This window comes from Aythya fuligula, chromosome 29 (genome assembly GCF_009819795.1).
Source record: "Aythya fuligula isolate bAytFul2 chromosome 29, bAytFul2.pri, whole genome shotgun sequence".
Classification (NCBI taxonomy): domain Eukaryota; kingdom Metazoa; phylum Chordata; class Aves; order Anseriformes; family Anatidae; genus Aythya; species Aythya fuligula.
Genome location: NC_045587.1, coordinates 2,228,863 through 2,242,156, shown reverse-complemented (window position 1 = coordinate 2,242,156; position 13,294 = coordinate 2,228,863). Strand labels below are relative to the sequence as shown.

Genomic DNA, 13,294 nt, shown 5'->3' with positions numbered 1-13,294 from the left:
TTGTCCGCCCGCCGGGCTCCCCCCGTCCCTCCGAGGAGCGCCAGCCGCCGCCGCCATTCGCCATGTGAGGCCCGCGGGAGGGCGCCGGGAGGAGGCCGCGGCCTCGCCGGTGGCGGCGGGAGGGGAAGGGAGGGGACGGGAGGGGAAGGGGGGGGGGGGGAGGCGCCGCGCAGTGACCTTGGCCGGGCCCCGCCGCGTGGCCCCGGGCCGGGCCCCGCCGGAGGCGCCGTGGGGCGGGCGGGAGCTGCCCGCAGCGCTCCTCGGGGCAGCGGCACCGGCGGCGGGCAATGAATGGGGCCGGGGCGGAGCCGCCCGGGGGGGGCCGCGGGGCAGGGTGGAGCCGGGGCCGGCACCGGGGGGGCCGAGCGGGGCCGAGCGGGGCCGGGGGAACGCGCGGGGCTCGCGGTGAGCGGCGGGGGGGCGGCGGAGGGGAGCCGCCCGCGCGGTTTCCCCGTTGCGATGTTAAAGCGGGCACCGAGGGAGAGGCCCCCGGGGGTAGCGGGGCACCGGCCCCGGGCGGGAGCCGCCGCTCCGGTGGCCCAGGGCAGCACCGGGGGCCGTCGGGGAGCGGTGGAGGAGCCGAGCAGCGCGGCGTGGCCGTGGCTCGGAGCGAAACGAAAGCAGCGAGGAGGAGGCGCGCCGCCCGCCCGGCTCCCGGCAGCTTTCCCCGCTGAATTTCCCTAAAACTACGCCTGAATTTCCCGAGAACTTCGCGGTGATTTAAGCCACGAGAACGGCGGCGCGCTCCTGAGCTGGTCTCACTGCCCAAAGCACCGAGGGAAGCGTTTGCCGCCCCGGGGAGCAGCACACGTGAGCTTTTTGCCGCCTTGCCGCTGGTGAGGCTTTTACCTCTCCGCAGCCCTTCCGAAACTCTGAGTCCGGGGCTGCTCCCCATTAATGTGACTGAAAGCGAGAGGAAAGTAACGAAGCTGGAGCTCTTCGCGTAGTGTTTGCAGAATACATCATCCTGAAACCGTTGCTTTTTTTAGAAAAAAAGAAAAAAAAAAAAAGCATCGCATTTGCTGGGGTACGAAAACGAAAGCAAAACTAGTTATGTAAACCAAAATTCTTGCTGCCACCTGTAGAGCTAAATGGCTTTTCTCGTAATCCTGTCTGAGGGTGAAAATCTCGTTGGGCAGCCGAGTGCTGTAGGAGCCGTCCGGATGCTTTCCGGGATAGAAGGCTGAGCTCCGGTGGGTCGCAGCCCGCAGAACGGACGAGGAAAAGCACGTGGGCAGGTCTGGAAACTTCTCGAACGGCCTCGAGCAGCAAGACTTGTGGTTCAGCCCGTGGGTACAGGATGCGAGGACCTCTGCTTCTGCACCCGCCGCTGGGCTGGGGAGAGGGACGGCGCGTCCAGGGCTTCTCAGCCCCGGGGAAGAGAGCGCTGATCTGTGGTGTCGTCGTGGTGTCCCCTGGAAGTGACAGCTGGTGGAGGTGTTAAATACAGGTGCACGATGGCTGCGGCTGTTTAGGAAGTGCCCCAAAACATGCGGGTGGCAGCAGGCGTAGTTGGGACAAGTCCTTACGGGGCGCGGGGCCTCGTTCTGTGGCCCTGCGCTGCGCGGTCGGGCTGCGTGCTGGAGCTGCCGCTGCTGGCACAGGGCGGAGGGAATGGGAAATTAATTTATTCCGGTCCCATGCGAGCAGCGCAGCTGAGCGGGAAGGAGGAAGTGCGGGGCTCCCCGCCTAACAAACGACTCTGTCTGGAAGCCCGGCTGGTGTCTCTCCGTGCCGGTGAGAGAACAGAGCAGGGTTTTGTGTGGGCGTGGGGGAAGCACCTCTCCGAAGGGCGCTGAGCACGTGTGCTCCTCGCCGTTGGCCTCGGCGTGTGCGGTGGCCTCCTCTCGGTGTAAGCAGCGAGGCGAATCGGCTGGGTGAGACTCGTCCCATCCACCCCTCCTGGTGGCAGCTCTCACGTGGCCTGCGCTGCTCTGGATGCGAAGTCACAATTAAAAGCACCTCGTCAGGCAGCTGGAGGCAGCGTCCGTCCTCCGTTTGGGGGGAGGGGATGGGAGGTGCGGTGGTTTTACTGGGGTGGGCAGCCGAGTTCCACCACGGTCGCTCTTTCTCTTCCTCAAAGAGAAAGGGGGAAAAAATACGGTGCAAAGGGCTCGAGAGCTGAGGTAAGGATGGGGAGATCAGTCAACAGTTATCGTGACGGGCAAAACAGACTCAGAGTAGGGAGCTAGGAACTGCTCCAGCTTTGGCTGTGTGCCACGAGGTCCATCCCTCAGGAGCTCTCAGCTCCAGCACGGGTCCCCCGCAGGCGGCAGCTCCTGCCAGGTCACCTCCTCCTGTGTGGGCTCCTTCACGGGCTGCAGCGTGGAGATCTGCTCCATGCGGGACCCGTGGGTGCAGGGGGACAGCCTCCTGCACCAGGGGCCTCACCAGAGGCTGCGGGGCACTTCTGCCTGCCTGGAGCACCTCTCCCCCTCCTTCTTCTCTGACCTTGGCACCTGCAAGGCTGTTTCTCATTCCTTTCACTCTCCCAGCAGTTTTTTTTCCCTTTCTTCACTCTGCTCTCACAGAGGCACAAACAACATCCCTTACTGGCTCGGCTCTGGCCAGCAGCAGGGCCCTTCTCCATCCTGGGGCCCTTCTCCATCCACCCCTGTGGCCCCCCTGCTACCAAAACCTTGCCAGTAAACCCACCGCAGGAGGGGAGAAGAACTGGATGGAAGGACTGGGCTGACTGGTTCTGTGCGTGATGCAGTCACCGCCTGCAGGGTGGGAGGCACTGCATGCCTGGGAGGCAACCAAAGTTTGCTGTTAGAAGCGCGGCTTCTGTTCAGCTAAACTCTCTGGTTTCATCCCTCTTTGTGTGGCTTCGATGCCCGCGAGCTTCCTTCAGCTCTAGGGTAGCTCATAAAGGGTTTGGAAGTCGAGTGAGCGCTGCCTCGGCACGCCTGAGCCTGGCAAGAAATCAAGGTCACGGCCACACCGAAGCGACACGGCTGAGGAATGCGTGCAGCTCCCCCCGGGAAGGCCGGGGATGTCTCCATTGACGCTGGGAAACACTCGCGAAGTGTTGATGCCGTGCACAAAAGCCCCCGGCACCATCGCTAGCAGGGACACTGCAATTTCTGTTCTGCTAGCAGCACGTCTGAGCAACGTACCACGTTGTGAGCAGCGGGATTCATCCTCTGCTGGTGCCCAGGCGCAGCAGTTTGGGTCTGGGGGGCATGAGGAGGCACAGAGCAGCCGGGGGGGCTGAGCAAGTTGGACATGGCCTCACCCTTCCTCGAAGAGCCTTGCATTCCCCAGGAGAAGAGGAAACTTGTCTCCAGTAAGGACTCAATACCCTAGTGAGGAAACTGCTGCTGCCGTTGACCTTTATCTGAATAAATCGGTGGCTCCCGCAGTATTTCTTAAAAGTGCTGCTAAAGGGGAGAGAGGATTTCGCCCCTAGGGGCAGCGGCTTGCTGGGAGGCGAGGGCTGTGCTCAGAACTGCCCGCTCTGAGGGATGGCTTCCTGGCTGGGATCAGGCGCTCATAGCTGCAGGCAGCCCTCGGAGCAGGCAGGAGCATTTCCCTGTGAGGATGAAACCAGCGGAATCTTACAAGTGGTGCGAGGATCGCCAGGTGGGTGGATTTCCTCTGGTGCCGTCATTTGATGGCCGAGGGGACTTCAGCATCTGCTTTTCTCTCTGAAAGCCCTTCCTCCTGGCGCTCCTTCTGCAGCTAAACCACAGCAGCTGTGACCCCGTCACCTTTTTGCCCTGTTCAGGACAAGCTGCAGCTTTCGGCTGCTGTCCATGCACGCTGCGAGCAGCGGAGCTGCCGCTGGTCCCGGGCGTCCCCGGGGAGGCGCGAGCTTAACCCGACCTGTCGCAGCGTGGCTGAGCCCCGTATCTGAGGGCTGAATCTGCTGACAGCAGGTGCGTCCAAAGCTGTTCTGGAGGCTTAGCGGTGTCACCTGGAATGTTCTGGAAAGGTAATTCTGCTCTCGGGCTGCACCGCTCGCAGCCCAAACGTCCCCGCCCTGCAACAGGGCTGGGAGCGTTCCCGGCGTCCCGGTGCTCGGCTCCTCCAGCTCCGTGCGGCTGCGCTGAGCGCCCAGGTGAGCGCAGTCGGTCCTGGCTTGGCAACGCCTTGGCTGTGAAATTCCAGCCCGGGTCGCGCGGTGCTGGAACGCGGCCGGGGCGCGAGAGCGTCCGCGATCGCCTGTGGCTTAGCAACAGCAGCTCCCGCTGGGCGCCGCTTGCTCGGCCCTGGAATGCGGACGCTGAGCTCGGGGCTGGGCTCCAGCGGCTGGGGAAGGAGGGGAAGCGGCCGGAGCCTGCGGCTGGGGCCGGGATGGCCGCGCTCAAGCGTCGCCGTTTGTCTGGCGGGTGAGTGGTTGCTGCTGAACGGTGAACGCAGCTGCTCAGGGGCGTTTCTCGGGCCGTGGATGGGCTGCGGCTCGTTCTGATGCCTGGGGGAAGCCAGGAGTGGGAGCCTCGGATGGCAGCCAGCTCGGCGTTGGAGTCTGTGTCTGTAGGACGCAGTAGCGAGGGTCAGAGCAGCGATTCCTCCTGCTTCACAGCGGTGATCTCAGCTGGGTTTTGGTCCTGGTAAAGTTCCTGAATGTTCCATCTCCTCTCCAGCCCTTGTGCCTTAAACAAATTTTAAAAGATTGTTAATTGTAAGCTTGTGGCACTTCTGAGAACAGGTGGAAGTCCTTTAGTTAACGTTCTCTACATGCACTAAAACTCAAACTGCTCTATAGCTGCATATCAGGAGAAACGTAAGGTAAAGTGAAGCTTACCTGGCGGCAGAAGGCTGAGGCTTTAATCTTTTAAATACTGGGAAAAGATACAAATCCTAATCTGAATTTCTTCTGACCGGTCTGTTTGCAGGCAGCCCGCTTCTGCGAAGTGGTACGACCGAAGGGACTACGTCTTTATTGAATTTTGCGTTGAAGACAGTAAAGACGTTAATGTAAATTTTGAAAAATCCAAACTTACGTTCAGGTGAGTGTAACTTGGGCCTCCACGAAGCTGAAAGGCACAAGGGTGCCCCAAAGCTGTGCTGATGCTGATTAGATTTTATTCTTAAAGATTCTATGTTTATTCTATATTACTGAAGTATGTTTGTGCTGTAAGACATTTCCTGCTAATGATGTGTTTGTTTTCTCTTAACAGTTGTCTTGGAGGAAGTGATAACTTTAAACATTTAAACGAAATCGACCTTTTTAATAATATTGATCCAAATGTGAGTATCCTCTGCATTCTTCTCTTACTGCTGTGTCCAGAATGCTCAGCTCCTTCTGCTGCACACCACCCACCCTTCTGCAGCAAACTGCTGCTCAGGAGGGATTCATTGGTTGTTGCTTGACAGGTGGCATCTGAACGGCTTCCAGTTCTGATGATAGTCGCTGTCACCCCCTGTCCATGTGTGCAGGCAGTAAGGGGTGCTATAAAACTGCCCGAGTTACGTTCAGGCAGTCCCAAACAGAACTGGTGCCGCTCCGCCTGGCTCCATTTTGTGATGGTTTGATGTGCAGCGGTGTTCTGACTAAAAGCATACCATTGGGTTTTGAATTTGTATGGATCTGTTCATAACGGGAGTTACTCTGACAAATACTACATCACCTTACAGCCATCCAAAGGTGCTTCTGTGTATCTGAGTTTAAGCATGTCCTTACAGTCTGAGGAACAACTTGTTTGCAGTACTGGTCGTAGCTTAAAGAGCAGGCAGTATTTTTGAGCCAAAGGATAAGTTGATAGCTTAAAAGAAATGAATCTAATAACAGTGTGTCACCACAATGTTAGTGATTGTTAATACTAACAGATGCTTGCTTTTTTTTCCTCCCTTCTTCTTCCAGGAATCAAAGCATAAAAGAACAGACAGATCTATCTTGTGTTGTTTACGAAAAGGAGAATCTGGTCAGGCATGGCCAAGGCTAACGAAAGAGAGGGCAAAGGTGGGTTTGGGCTCTTTGATGGCCAGAGCAGTGGCTGATGTCTCCCCTATTTTATTTTTATTTTGGGTCGTGTTTAAGTTACGTAGCAGTTAACGGCTCACTTGCCATGCTCCTGATCAGAATGGCAGTTCTAAGGGACTTTGAGTAGTAACAGTTCATTTCTTGCTTCTCTGTCAATAACTTCTTGTGTTGATGTACAGCTCAACTGGCTCAGCGTGGATTTCAACAACTGGAAAGACTGGGAAGATGATTCAGATGAAGACATGTCCAATTTTGATCGCTTTTCCGAGGTATAGGAAGATGAATACCTGGAGGATTGGGTTTCCTTTTGGGTGGCGTGTGGGCAAAGGGTGACAGCTACAGGGAGTCATACTCCTTGGCCTGCTCTTCCTCCTGCTTTCTTGGCCGTTGCTCTCAGGGCAAGCTCTGCCAGTTAGCTGAGGCACAGCTCTTGGTTTCCCACTTGGTGCCACCTGGACAATGTTGCTTGGAGCAAAATTAACTTAATTTATAAAAATAATTGATGGTGTCATGGAGCATAGCTGGCTGTGTGTGAGTAGCAGCCGTGCTGCACTGGCTTGCTCCAGTTTGTCTAATAAGTGCAGTGTGAAAGCTGACTGGACAGGTGTAGAGAGCGCAGTGCTCACAAATGAGAGCCCAGGGCAGGAAAAAGCACCTCAGCTCTGGAGCAGACTCCAGCTGCTTGAGCCCATGCTGTGTGAGCTGTTGGCACTGCACTGAGATGGTCGGTGTGTGCTCATTACCAAATATGAAACAAATGCTGGTCCCATTGCACATCTCGGCACTAAATCAGTGTAAAGTTTCTTGCCTCTTCACCTGGTAATTTTTGCTTAGGTGCAGCAAGATTTGTCAAAGCAGCAGGTGGCTGTTTATAGCAATTTCAAGCTATTTATAGATTGTTAGTGTTCCCCTAATGATTGGAGTTGGCTCCCCTCCGTATAACGTGGCTATTATCTTTCTTGAGCAGATGATGAACAACATGGGTGGAGATGACGACGTAGACCTACCAGAAGTAGATGGGGCAGATGATGTAAGTGCTTTGCAGTAAACGTGTGTAGGGCTGGCTAAGGGCTCTGCACGTTCACTGCTACGTGCTGAGGTTGAAGTTGCATTCCCCACTTCAGTGCAGTTAATAGCACAGACTGCCAAACTTTGGGTAAGTGATGTAGTCTGGCAAAATCCCCTCGAGTAGCTGGATCGAGGCTTGCAGTGTCCTGGGCAGCTCGGCGTCATACTTTTCTGCAGAGATTATTGGTTATTACAAGTCTGTTTTTGTACTGGTAAAGCTTAACCAAAGCGTGTCATGTAGTCCCTTGAAATACGCTTACTGACAGTGTGCTTGCTACACTGAGCTTTGAAAGTGCCCCCGAGCTCAGTCGGCTCCAGTTAATGTTGTTTTTTTCTTTCTAGGACTCACCAGACAGTGATGATGAAAGTAAGTTGGCATTTGTGTTTTTCTGCACCTGTGCAACAGTCTGGGGGCTGGTAGTTGAGGGAGCTGTGCAGAGCCAGCAGATGTGCTGTTCTGTCAGTCTTGCTAAATCCAGGCTGCCAGCTAATGCCAGTGCCTTGCTCCAGCAGCATGAGACGATATAATCTAGTGAAAGCCTTAGCGCTCCAGCATGAAATATTAGTTTGACCTTCCCAGGCTGCTGCAGTCCTGGTGAGGCTTTGGCCGTAAAAGCAGCCGTTACCAACACGGAGCTTTAGCGTTCACGGCGCTGGCCTGGTTTGTGTGGGTTCTGCACTCGCACAGCAGGGGCTGTACGGAGATCGGATGTGCAAGGAACCAGCTCCACACTGAGTGCCAGCAGTGGGGAGGTCAGAGAGCCTAAACTGCCTTATGCCTGACTTGCTCAAGGGCTGTATCTTCTCCTTTGTGTTCCGTGTGCTATAATGGGGCTCCTGGGAGCTTATTTTTTTAAAGAAAAAAAAAAAAAAACTAATCTCTTTTTTTTTTTTTTTCCCTCTAGAAATGCCAGATCTGGAGTAAGAAAAACTGTTGTCTTCAGGGTTTGGGGAAAGAACTTCATCACATTTCATAATTGAGATAAGAATTCCTGAGTTGATAGCCCTAAAGGGAGATATTGCATCCTTTAACCCATTTTCAGTCCATTTTAAATGGCTTCACTGATGGTAGGTGTGTACCATTGTGCGGGGCAGTCTTAAGCCACGAGAGGCAATAATGTTATGCATGAACCGTTTTCCAGACTTCCAAAAACCAATTGAGGTGTAGGCAATCGATACAGAGCAGTTGCAATAAAGTTTACAGAGCCTCCTTGCCTCGTAGCAGATGTAATTACAACGGGAGAATTCGGAATTTACGTCGAGCGGTAAATTGGCGTTTTCCCCCCCTCTGTGGCCTGCAGGTAGATCCAAAATTAAGCTTGTACCTGGAACAAAAACTGGCTGAAACCACCGTTAGCTAATTGGGTCACAAAATGTAACAGGTGATGCGCAATACCTCTGTGGTGTCTTCAGGTGTGTTCCACTAATGTTTTTATTAAAAAGGAAACAAAATTGGCTTTGTTGGGTATTTAATCGCTAGTTGCGTGTTCAGAGGCAGTGCCCAGCCCCCTGCTCTGGGCGTGGGGACCAAACGGCGCCCGCTGAGGGGAAGGTGGTGGCCGCCGGCAGTGGTTGGTGCGAGCGGCTTGTGGCAGAACGAGACAAAAACAACCTCAGTTTGTGTTCAGAGCAGCGGGGATTTTTTTATTGTCTGCATTCTTTCTAATAAACTGTTGAAGACTCCACGCCTGGCCTGGCCTCCTGCCTCACGGGGCGCTCCAAGATGGCGCCGGGGAGGGGGGGGGGGGGGGCTGGGGGCGCGAGGCCGCGGTCACCGCGCCCGCCCAAGGACACGGGCGGGGCACGTGCGCTCCGCGCCCGCCCCTTCCGCCCTTCTAGCAGCGCCCAATCAGCGCCGCGCCTCTGCAGAGCGATCGGCGCGCGGCCCAATGGCGAGGAAGCGGAGAGCGGGAGCGACGGCGAGCTCGGCCAATGGGAGCGAGGGCACGGCGGGCGCGGGTCTGCCTCCGCCCAATGAGCGCGCGCGGCGGGCGGTGCCGCGTGGCAGACGCCCCGCCCCTCGGAGGCCTGCGCCGTGCGGGCGGGCGAAGGGGCTCAGTCGGCGCCGCCATGTTGGGGCTCGCGGGTCGCTGCGCCGCCGCCGCCGCCGCCGCCGCCCGGCCGGGGCTGAGCCGCGGGGCCGGGCCGGCCAACGGCCTCCTGCCGCTGCTCCTCAGCCGCGGGGCCGGCCCGGCCGCCGCCACCGGCAGCCGTGAGTGGGGAACCGCCGCGGGGTCACCTTGCGGCCTGCGGGGCCTGCGGGGCGCGGGGCCGTTACCGGGGCGGGGCGGGGGGCGCGTGGGGGCTGCACCGGGCCGCGTGGCGCCGAGCGGGGCTCCGGGGCGCTGCCCCCTGCCCCCCGGTGCGGCCCCCGCCGACCCGCGCCCCTGTCCCCGCAGGCCGCCGCTATGCGGCCCAGCCCGCCCCCGCCGCCAAGGCCGGCGCCAGCACCGGGCGCATCGTGGCCGTCATCGGCGCCGTGGTGGACGTGCAGTTCGACGAGGGGCTGCCGCCCATCCTGAACGCCCTGGAGGTGCAGGGCAGGGAGACCCGGCTGGTGCTGGAGGTGGCGCAGCACCTGGGTGAGTGGCCGCCCGTTCTGCCCCGGGGGGGTGCGGTATTGGGGGGGCCTCCCGTGATGATGAATTTCGGTGACTTTCGTTCTTCTGAGCTCGCTGAAGCCACGCATTGCAGTCTGAGGAGGAGGAAAATGGCTGCTGGGGGGCTGCGGCCCGCCGCAGCTGAGGGGTGGGTCTGTCCTGGGCTTTTTTTCGGTGTTTCTTTTGCTCGTTTTGTTCCTTGGCCCCGCTCCTTGCAGTCCTCCCCCCTGCTGACCGCCGCCTTGGCAGGGCCGGGAGGAGATGGCAGCAGCTGTCCTGCAGGGTCAGCTCGAGGGCACTGCGGTAAGGCTGTCCTTGGGCCTTGGCAGGGGAGAACACTGTGCGCACGATTGCCATGGACGGGACAGAAGGCCTGGTGAGGGGACAGAAGGTGCTGGACTCCGGCGCGCCCATCCGGATCCCCGTGGGCCCTGAGACCTTGGGCAGGATCATGAATGTCATCGGGGAGCCCATCGACGAGAGGGGTCCCATCACAACGAAACAGTGAGTGATGCTGCAGGACTGCAGATCAGCGCCACGCAGGGTTTGGAGGTGGGGGGCTCTGGTCCTGGCAGCAGCCAGGCTCGTGCAGTTTTCAAGCGCTCAGAGACCCCCAGGCTGCACGCAGCTGGATTGTGCATGTCCCTGCTGCATTTGTGTTTCAGCTTCTCTCCCCTCTCGCTGCAGGTTTGCTGCTATCCACGCCGAAGCCCCCGAGTTCGTGGAGATGAGCGTTGAGCAGGAGATCCTGGTGACGGGGATCAAGGTGGTGGACCTGCTGGCCCCCTACGCCAAGGGTGGCAAGATCGGTAGGTGGCACCCGGTGGAAAGGGAGTGCCCAGAGTGGGGGGGCCCCGTGCCCACCCCAGGGCTGGGGAGCGGTCCCCGTGCAGCAGCTTCCTTCGCTGATGAGGAACAATTTGACTTTCGTTCTACTGAGCTTGCTGAAGCAACGCTTAATTATCTGAGGAGGAAAGGGGGGAAGGGAGACCCCCGGGGTGGCCGGGTGGGCTCTGGGTTGAGGAGGACACCCTTTCCCCCCAGGTTTATTCGGAGGTGCTGGCGTCGGCAAGACTGTGCTGATCATGGAGCTGATCAACAACGTGGCCAAAGCTCACGGCGGTTACTCGGTGTTCGCTGGAGTCGGGGAGCGAACCCGGGAGGGCAACGACTTGTACCACGAGATGATCGAGTCCGGGGTCATCAACCTGAAAGACGCCACTTCCAAGGTGCGCGGGGGGCCTGCGGGGGGTGAGGGGGGGTCCCAACGGTGCGGCGCCCGTGCTGACGCTGGGTTTTGTCACCCCCCCCAGGTCGCCCTGGTCTACGGGCAGATGAACGAGCCCCCGGGCGCCCGCGCCAGAGTGGCTCTGACTGGACTGACGGTGGCCGAGTACTTCAGGGACCAGGAGGGTCAGGACGTGCTGCTCTTCATCGACAACATCTTCCGCTTCACCCAGGCTGGCTCAGAGGTCGGTGCTGGAGCCCAGGCAGCCGGGGAGGGGCCAGGCCCAGCCCTGCAGCGGGGCCGGACCCCTCGTTGTGGGCACCGCCAGGGCTCTCAGCAGCTCCTTTCCCCCCCAGGTGTCAGCTCTGCTGGGGAGAATCCCCTCTGCCGTGGGCTACCAGCCCACACTGGCCACCGACATGGGCACCATGCAGGAGCGGATCACCACCACGCGCAAGGGCTCCATCACGTCGGTGCAGGTAGCGCTGGAGCAGGGTACACCGGGCGGGGGTCACCTCCCCCTGCCCCCACCTCCCTCCCACCGCCCCCTCTGCCCCCCCAGGCCATCTACGTGCCCGCCGATGACTTGACCGACCCCGCCCCCGCCACCACCTTCGCCCACTTGGACGCCACCACCGTGCTGTCCCGCGCCATCGCCGAGCTGGGCATCTACCCAGCCGTGGACCCGCTGGACTCCACCTCCCGCATCATGGACCCCAACATCGTGGGGCCCGAGCACTACGACGTGGCCCGGGGCGTGCAGAAGATCCTGCAGGTGAGGGGGACGGGGCAGCCCCCGCGGGGAAAGGGGCTGGGAGGGGGGCTGGGGGTTGCAGGAAGCCCTGCCCTGGCCACTCACCACCCCGCTTTGCCTCGCCCTGCAGGACTACAAGTCCCTGCAGGACATCATCGCCATCCTGGGCATGGACGAGCTGTCGGAGGAGGACAAGCTGACGGTGGCGCGGGCGCGCAAGATCCAGCGCTTCTTGTCGCAGCCCTTCCAGGTGGCCGAGGTCTTCACCGGCCACATGGGCAAGCTGGTGCCGCTGAAGGAGACCATCAAGGGCTTCAAGCAGATCCTGGCAGGTGAGGCAGCCCCCCCCAGAACTCCTGGGGGGGGGAGGAGCTGGGCTCTCTGCCCGTTCCCCCCCCCGCTGATGGCTGTGCCCCCCCCAGGTGAATACGACCACCTCCCCGAGCAGGCCTTCTACATGGTGGGGCCCATCGAGGAGGCGGTGGCCAAGGCGGAGAAGCTGGCCGAAGAGCACGCGTGAGCAGGGCCGCCCCCCCCTCCGCCCCGGATTCCCCCCCCCCCAAAAAAAAAAAAGTATTTAAAATTTCCAATAAAACGTTGGTGAAAACAGCCCCGGGGGCCCTGCGTGCCAGGGGGCGGGGGCAGCAGCCCTGTGAGCCCCCTGCCCGGGGTGGCAGCGGGACCGGGCTGCCCTTCCCACCCCCCCCCCCAACCCTGTGGGGGCTTTGTGCCCCCCCCCCACCCCATCCTAGTGCCTGGCAGAGCCAAGCTGGGTGCAGGGGGGGCTGGATCCGTTGCCCCCAGCCCCACGGGGCCTTTCTCTACCAGGGGGCCCGCAGCAGCTGGGGGTGACCCCCCCGCACCTGGGGCCTCGGAGGGGAGGGGGGGGGGAGGTTGGCAGCTGCCTGCAGCGGGGGGGCCGCCCCCTCCCCCCCCCCCCTCCGGCTCCTGCAGCACAAAGAGCTCCCGGCCGGCCCTGCCAGATGGGGCTTTGTCTGCGGGGTCCCGGGGGGGCTGCCCGGGCCCTCCCTGCCGCCGCGGTCACACCCTGCGGGGGGGGGGCACCGGGACCCGGCCCGGGGAGTGCAGCTGGGTGCTGGGGGGCGGGAGGGATCCCGGGGGGGGGATCCCTGCGGGGAGGGGGTTACGGGAAGGGGGGGGGACGCAGGCGCTGCCTGGAGCTGTTCCCAGCAGCACCCCCCCCCCAGCAAAGCGCTGCGGCCCCTTTAAATGGCGGCGCGTCCCGGGGGGGCGGGGGCGGCCGCTGCCATCACGAGGGGCCGCGGGCACCGGCACCGGGAGCTGGCACCGGCACCGGGCTGGCACCGCCGGGCCCCCTCCGGCCCCCCAGGTATGTGCTGGGCCCCCCCGGGCCCCCCCTCGTGCCGTGGCCGCGCTGGGCAGGCCCCCCCGGTGCCCCCCGGTTCCCCTCGGTGCCCCCCCGGTACCTCCCCGGTGCCCCCCCGGTGCCGCGTGACGTCAGCGGGGATCCCGGGGGGGGGGATCCCGAGCTTGGGGGGCGCCCCCCCAGGACCGTGCCGGGGGCCGGGGCCCGACTGCGGGGGGGGGGGGGGGGGGAGGAGCGGGGGCGGCCCCACGTGGGGGGATTCCCCCCGCCGGGGGCGGGGATCCCCCCCCCTCCCCACGTGGGTCCTGGCCCCGCCCCCTCCGCTGACGCTCGGCGCCGCTCCCCGGTGACGCCACCGCGGCGGCGG

General features: G+C 61.0%; 2 protein-coding genes and 2 non-coding genes across 5 annotated transcripts; all 4 read left to right on the top strand.

Annotated features, from left to right (window-relative positions):
- The first annotated feature begins 40 nt into the window (after window positions 1-40).
- On the top strand, window positions 41-8,682 carry PTGES3 (prostaglandin E synthase 3). 2 transcript variants are annotated; one of them, XM_032204866.1, is made up of 8 exons: window positions 41-64; window positions 4,842-4,955; window positions 5,127-5,196; window positions 5,810-5,908; window positions 6,109-6,198; window positions 6,897-6,959; window positions 7,340-7,364; window positions 7,903-8,682. In XM_032204866.1, coding segments are annotated over exons 1-8 (483 nt in total). In that variant the 5' UTR covers window positions 41-62; the 3' UTR covers window positions 7,923-8,682. The 2 variants fall into 2 exon arrangements, with proteins under 2 accessions (XP_032060757.1, XP_032060756.1); XM_032204865.1 differs by lacking the exon at window positions 41-64 and adding an exon at window positions 3,171-3,289.
- Window positions 8,683-9,049: 367 nt separating this feature from the next.
- On the top strand, window positions 9,050-12,185 carry ATP5F1B (ATP synthase F1 subunit beta). The gene is made up of 10 exons (XM_032204869.1): window positions 9,050-9,209; window positions 9,397-9,579; window positions 9,927-10,101; window positions 10,285-10,406; window positions 10,642-10,826; window positions 10,911-11,069; window positions 11,182-11,304; window positions 11,388-11,600; window positions 11,710-11,911; window positions 12,002-12,185. The coding sequence occupies exons 1-10, from the start codon at window positions 9,068-9,070 to the stop codon at window positions 12,097-12,099; spliced, it is 1,602 nt and encodes a 533-aa protein (XP_032060760.1). The 5' UTR covers window positions 9,050-9,067; the 3' UTR covers window positions 12,100-12,185.
- LOC116500038 lies at window positions 9,627-9,701 on the top strand. The gene has a single exon (XR_004254260.1). It is a non-coding gene; the product is annotated as a small nucleolar RNA SNORD59 (small nucleolar RNA).
- On the top strand, window positions 10,497-10,570 carry LOC116500037. Its single transcript, XR_004254259.1, has one exon. It is a non-coding gene; the product is annotated as a small nucleolar RNA SNORD59 (small nucleolar RNA).
- Window positions 12,186-13,294: the final 1,109 nt, after the last annotated feature.

Excerpts from the sequence above, each read along its gene's own strand:
- PTGES3 (XM_032204865.1), top strand. The coding sequence starts at position 3,186 with ATGAGGAGGCACAGAGCAGCCGGGGGGGCTGAGCAAGTTGGACATGGC. Across the intron at positions 3,290-4,841 it reads GAAGAGGAAACTTGTCTCCA|GCAGCCCGCTTCTGCGAAGT; the intron begins GTAAGGACTCAA and ends GTCTGTTTGCAG. Across the intron at positions 6,199-6,896 it reads ATTTTGATCGCTTTTCCGAG|ATGATGAACAACATGGGTGG; the intron begins GTATAGGAAGAT and ends TTTCTTGAGCAG.
- ATP5F1B (XM_032204869.1), top strand. The coding sequence starts at position 9,068 with ATGTTGGGGCTCGCGGGTCGCTGCGCCGCCGCCGCCGCCGCCGCCGCC. Across the intron at positions 10,102-10,284 it reads GGTCCCATCACAACGAAACA|GTTTGCTGCTATCCACGCCG; the intron begins GTGAGTGATGCT and ends CTCTCGCTGCAG. Across the intron at positions 11,305-11,387 it reads GCTCCATCACGTCGGTGCAG|GCCATCTACGTGCCCGCCGA; the intron begins GTAGCGCTGGAG and ends CTGCCCCCCCAG.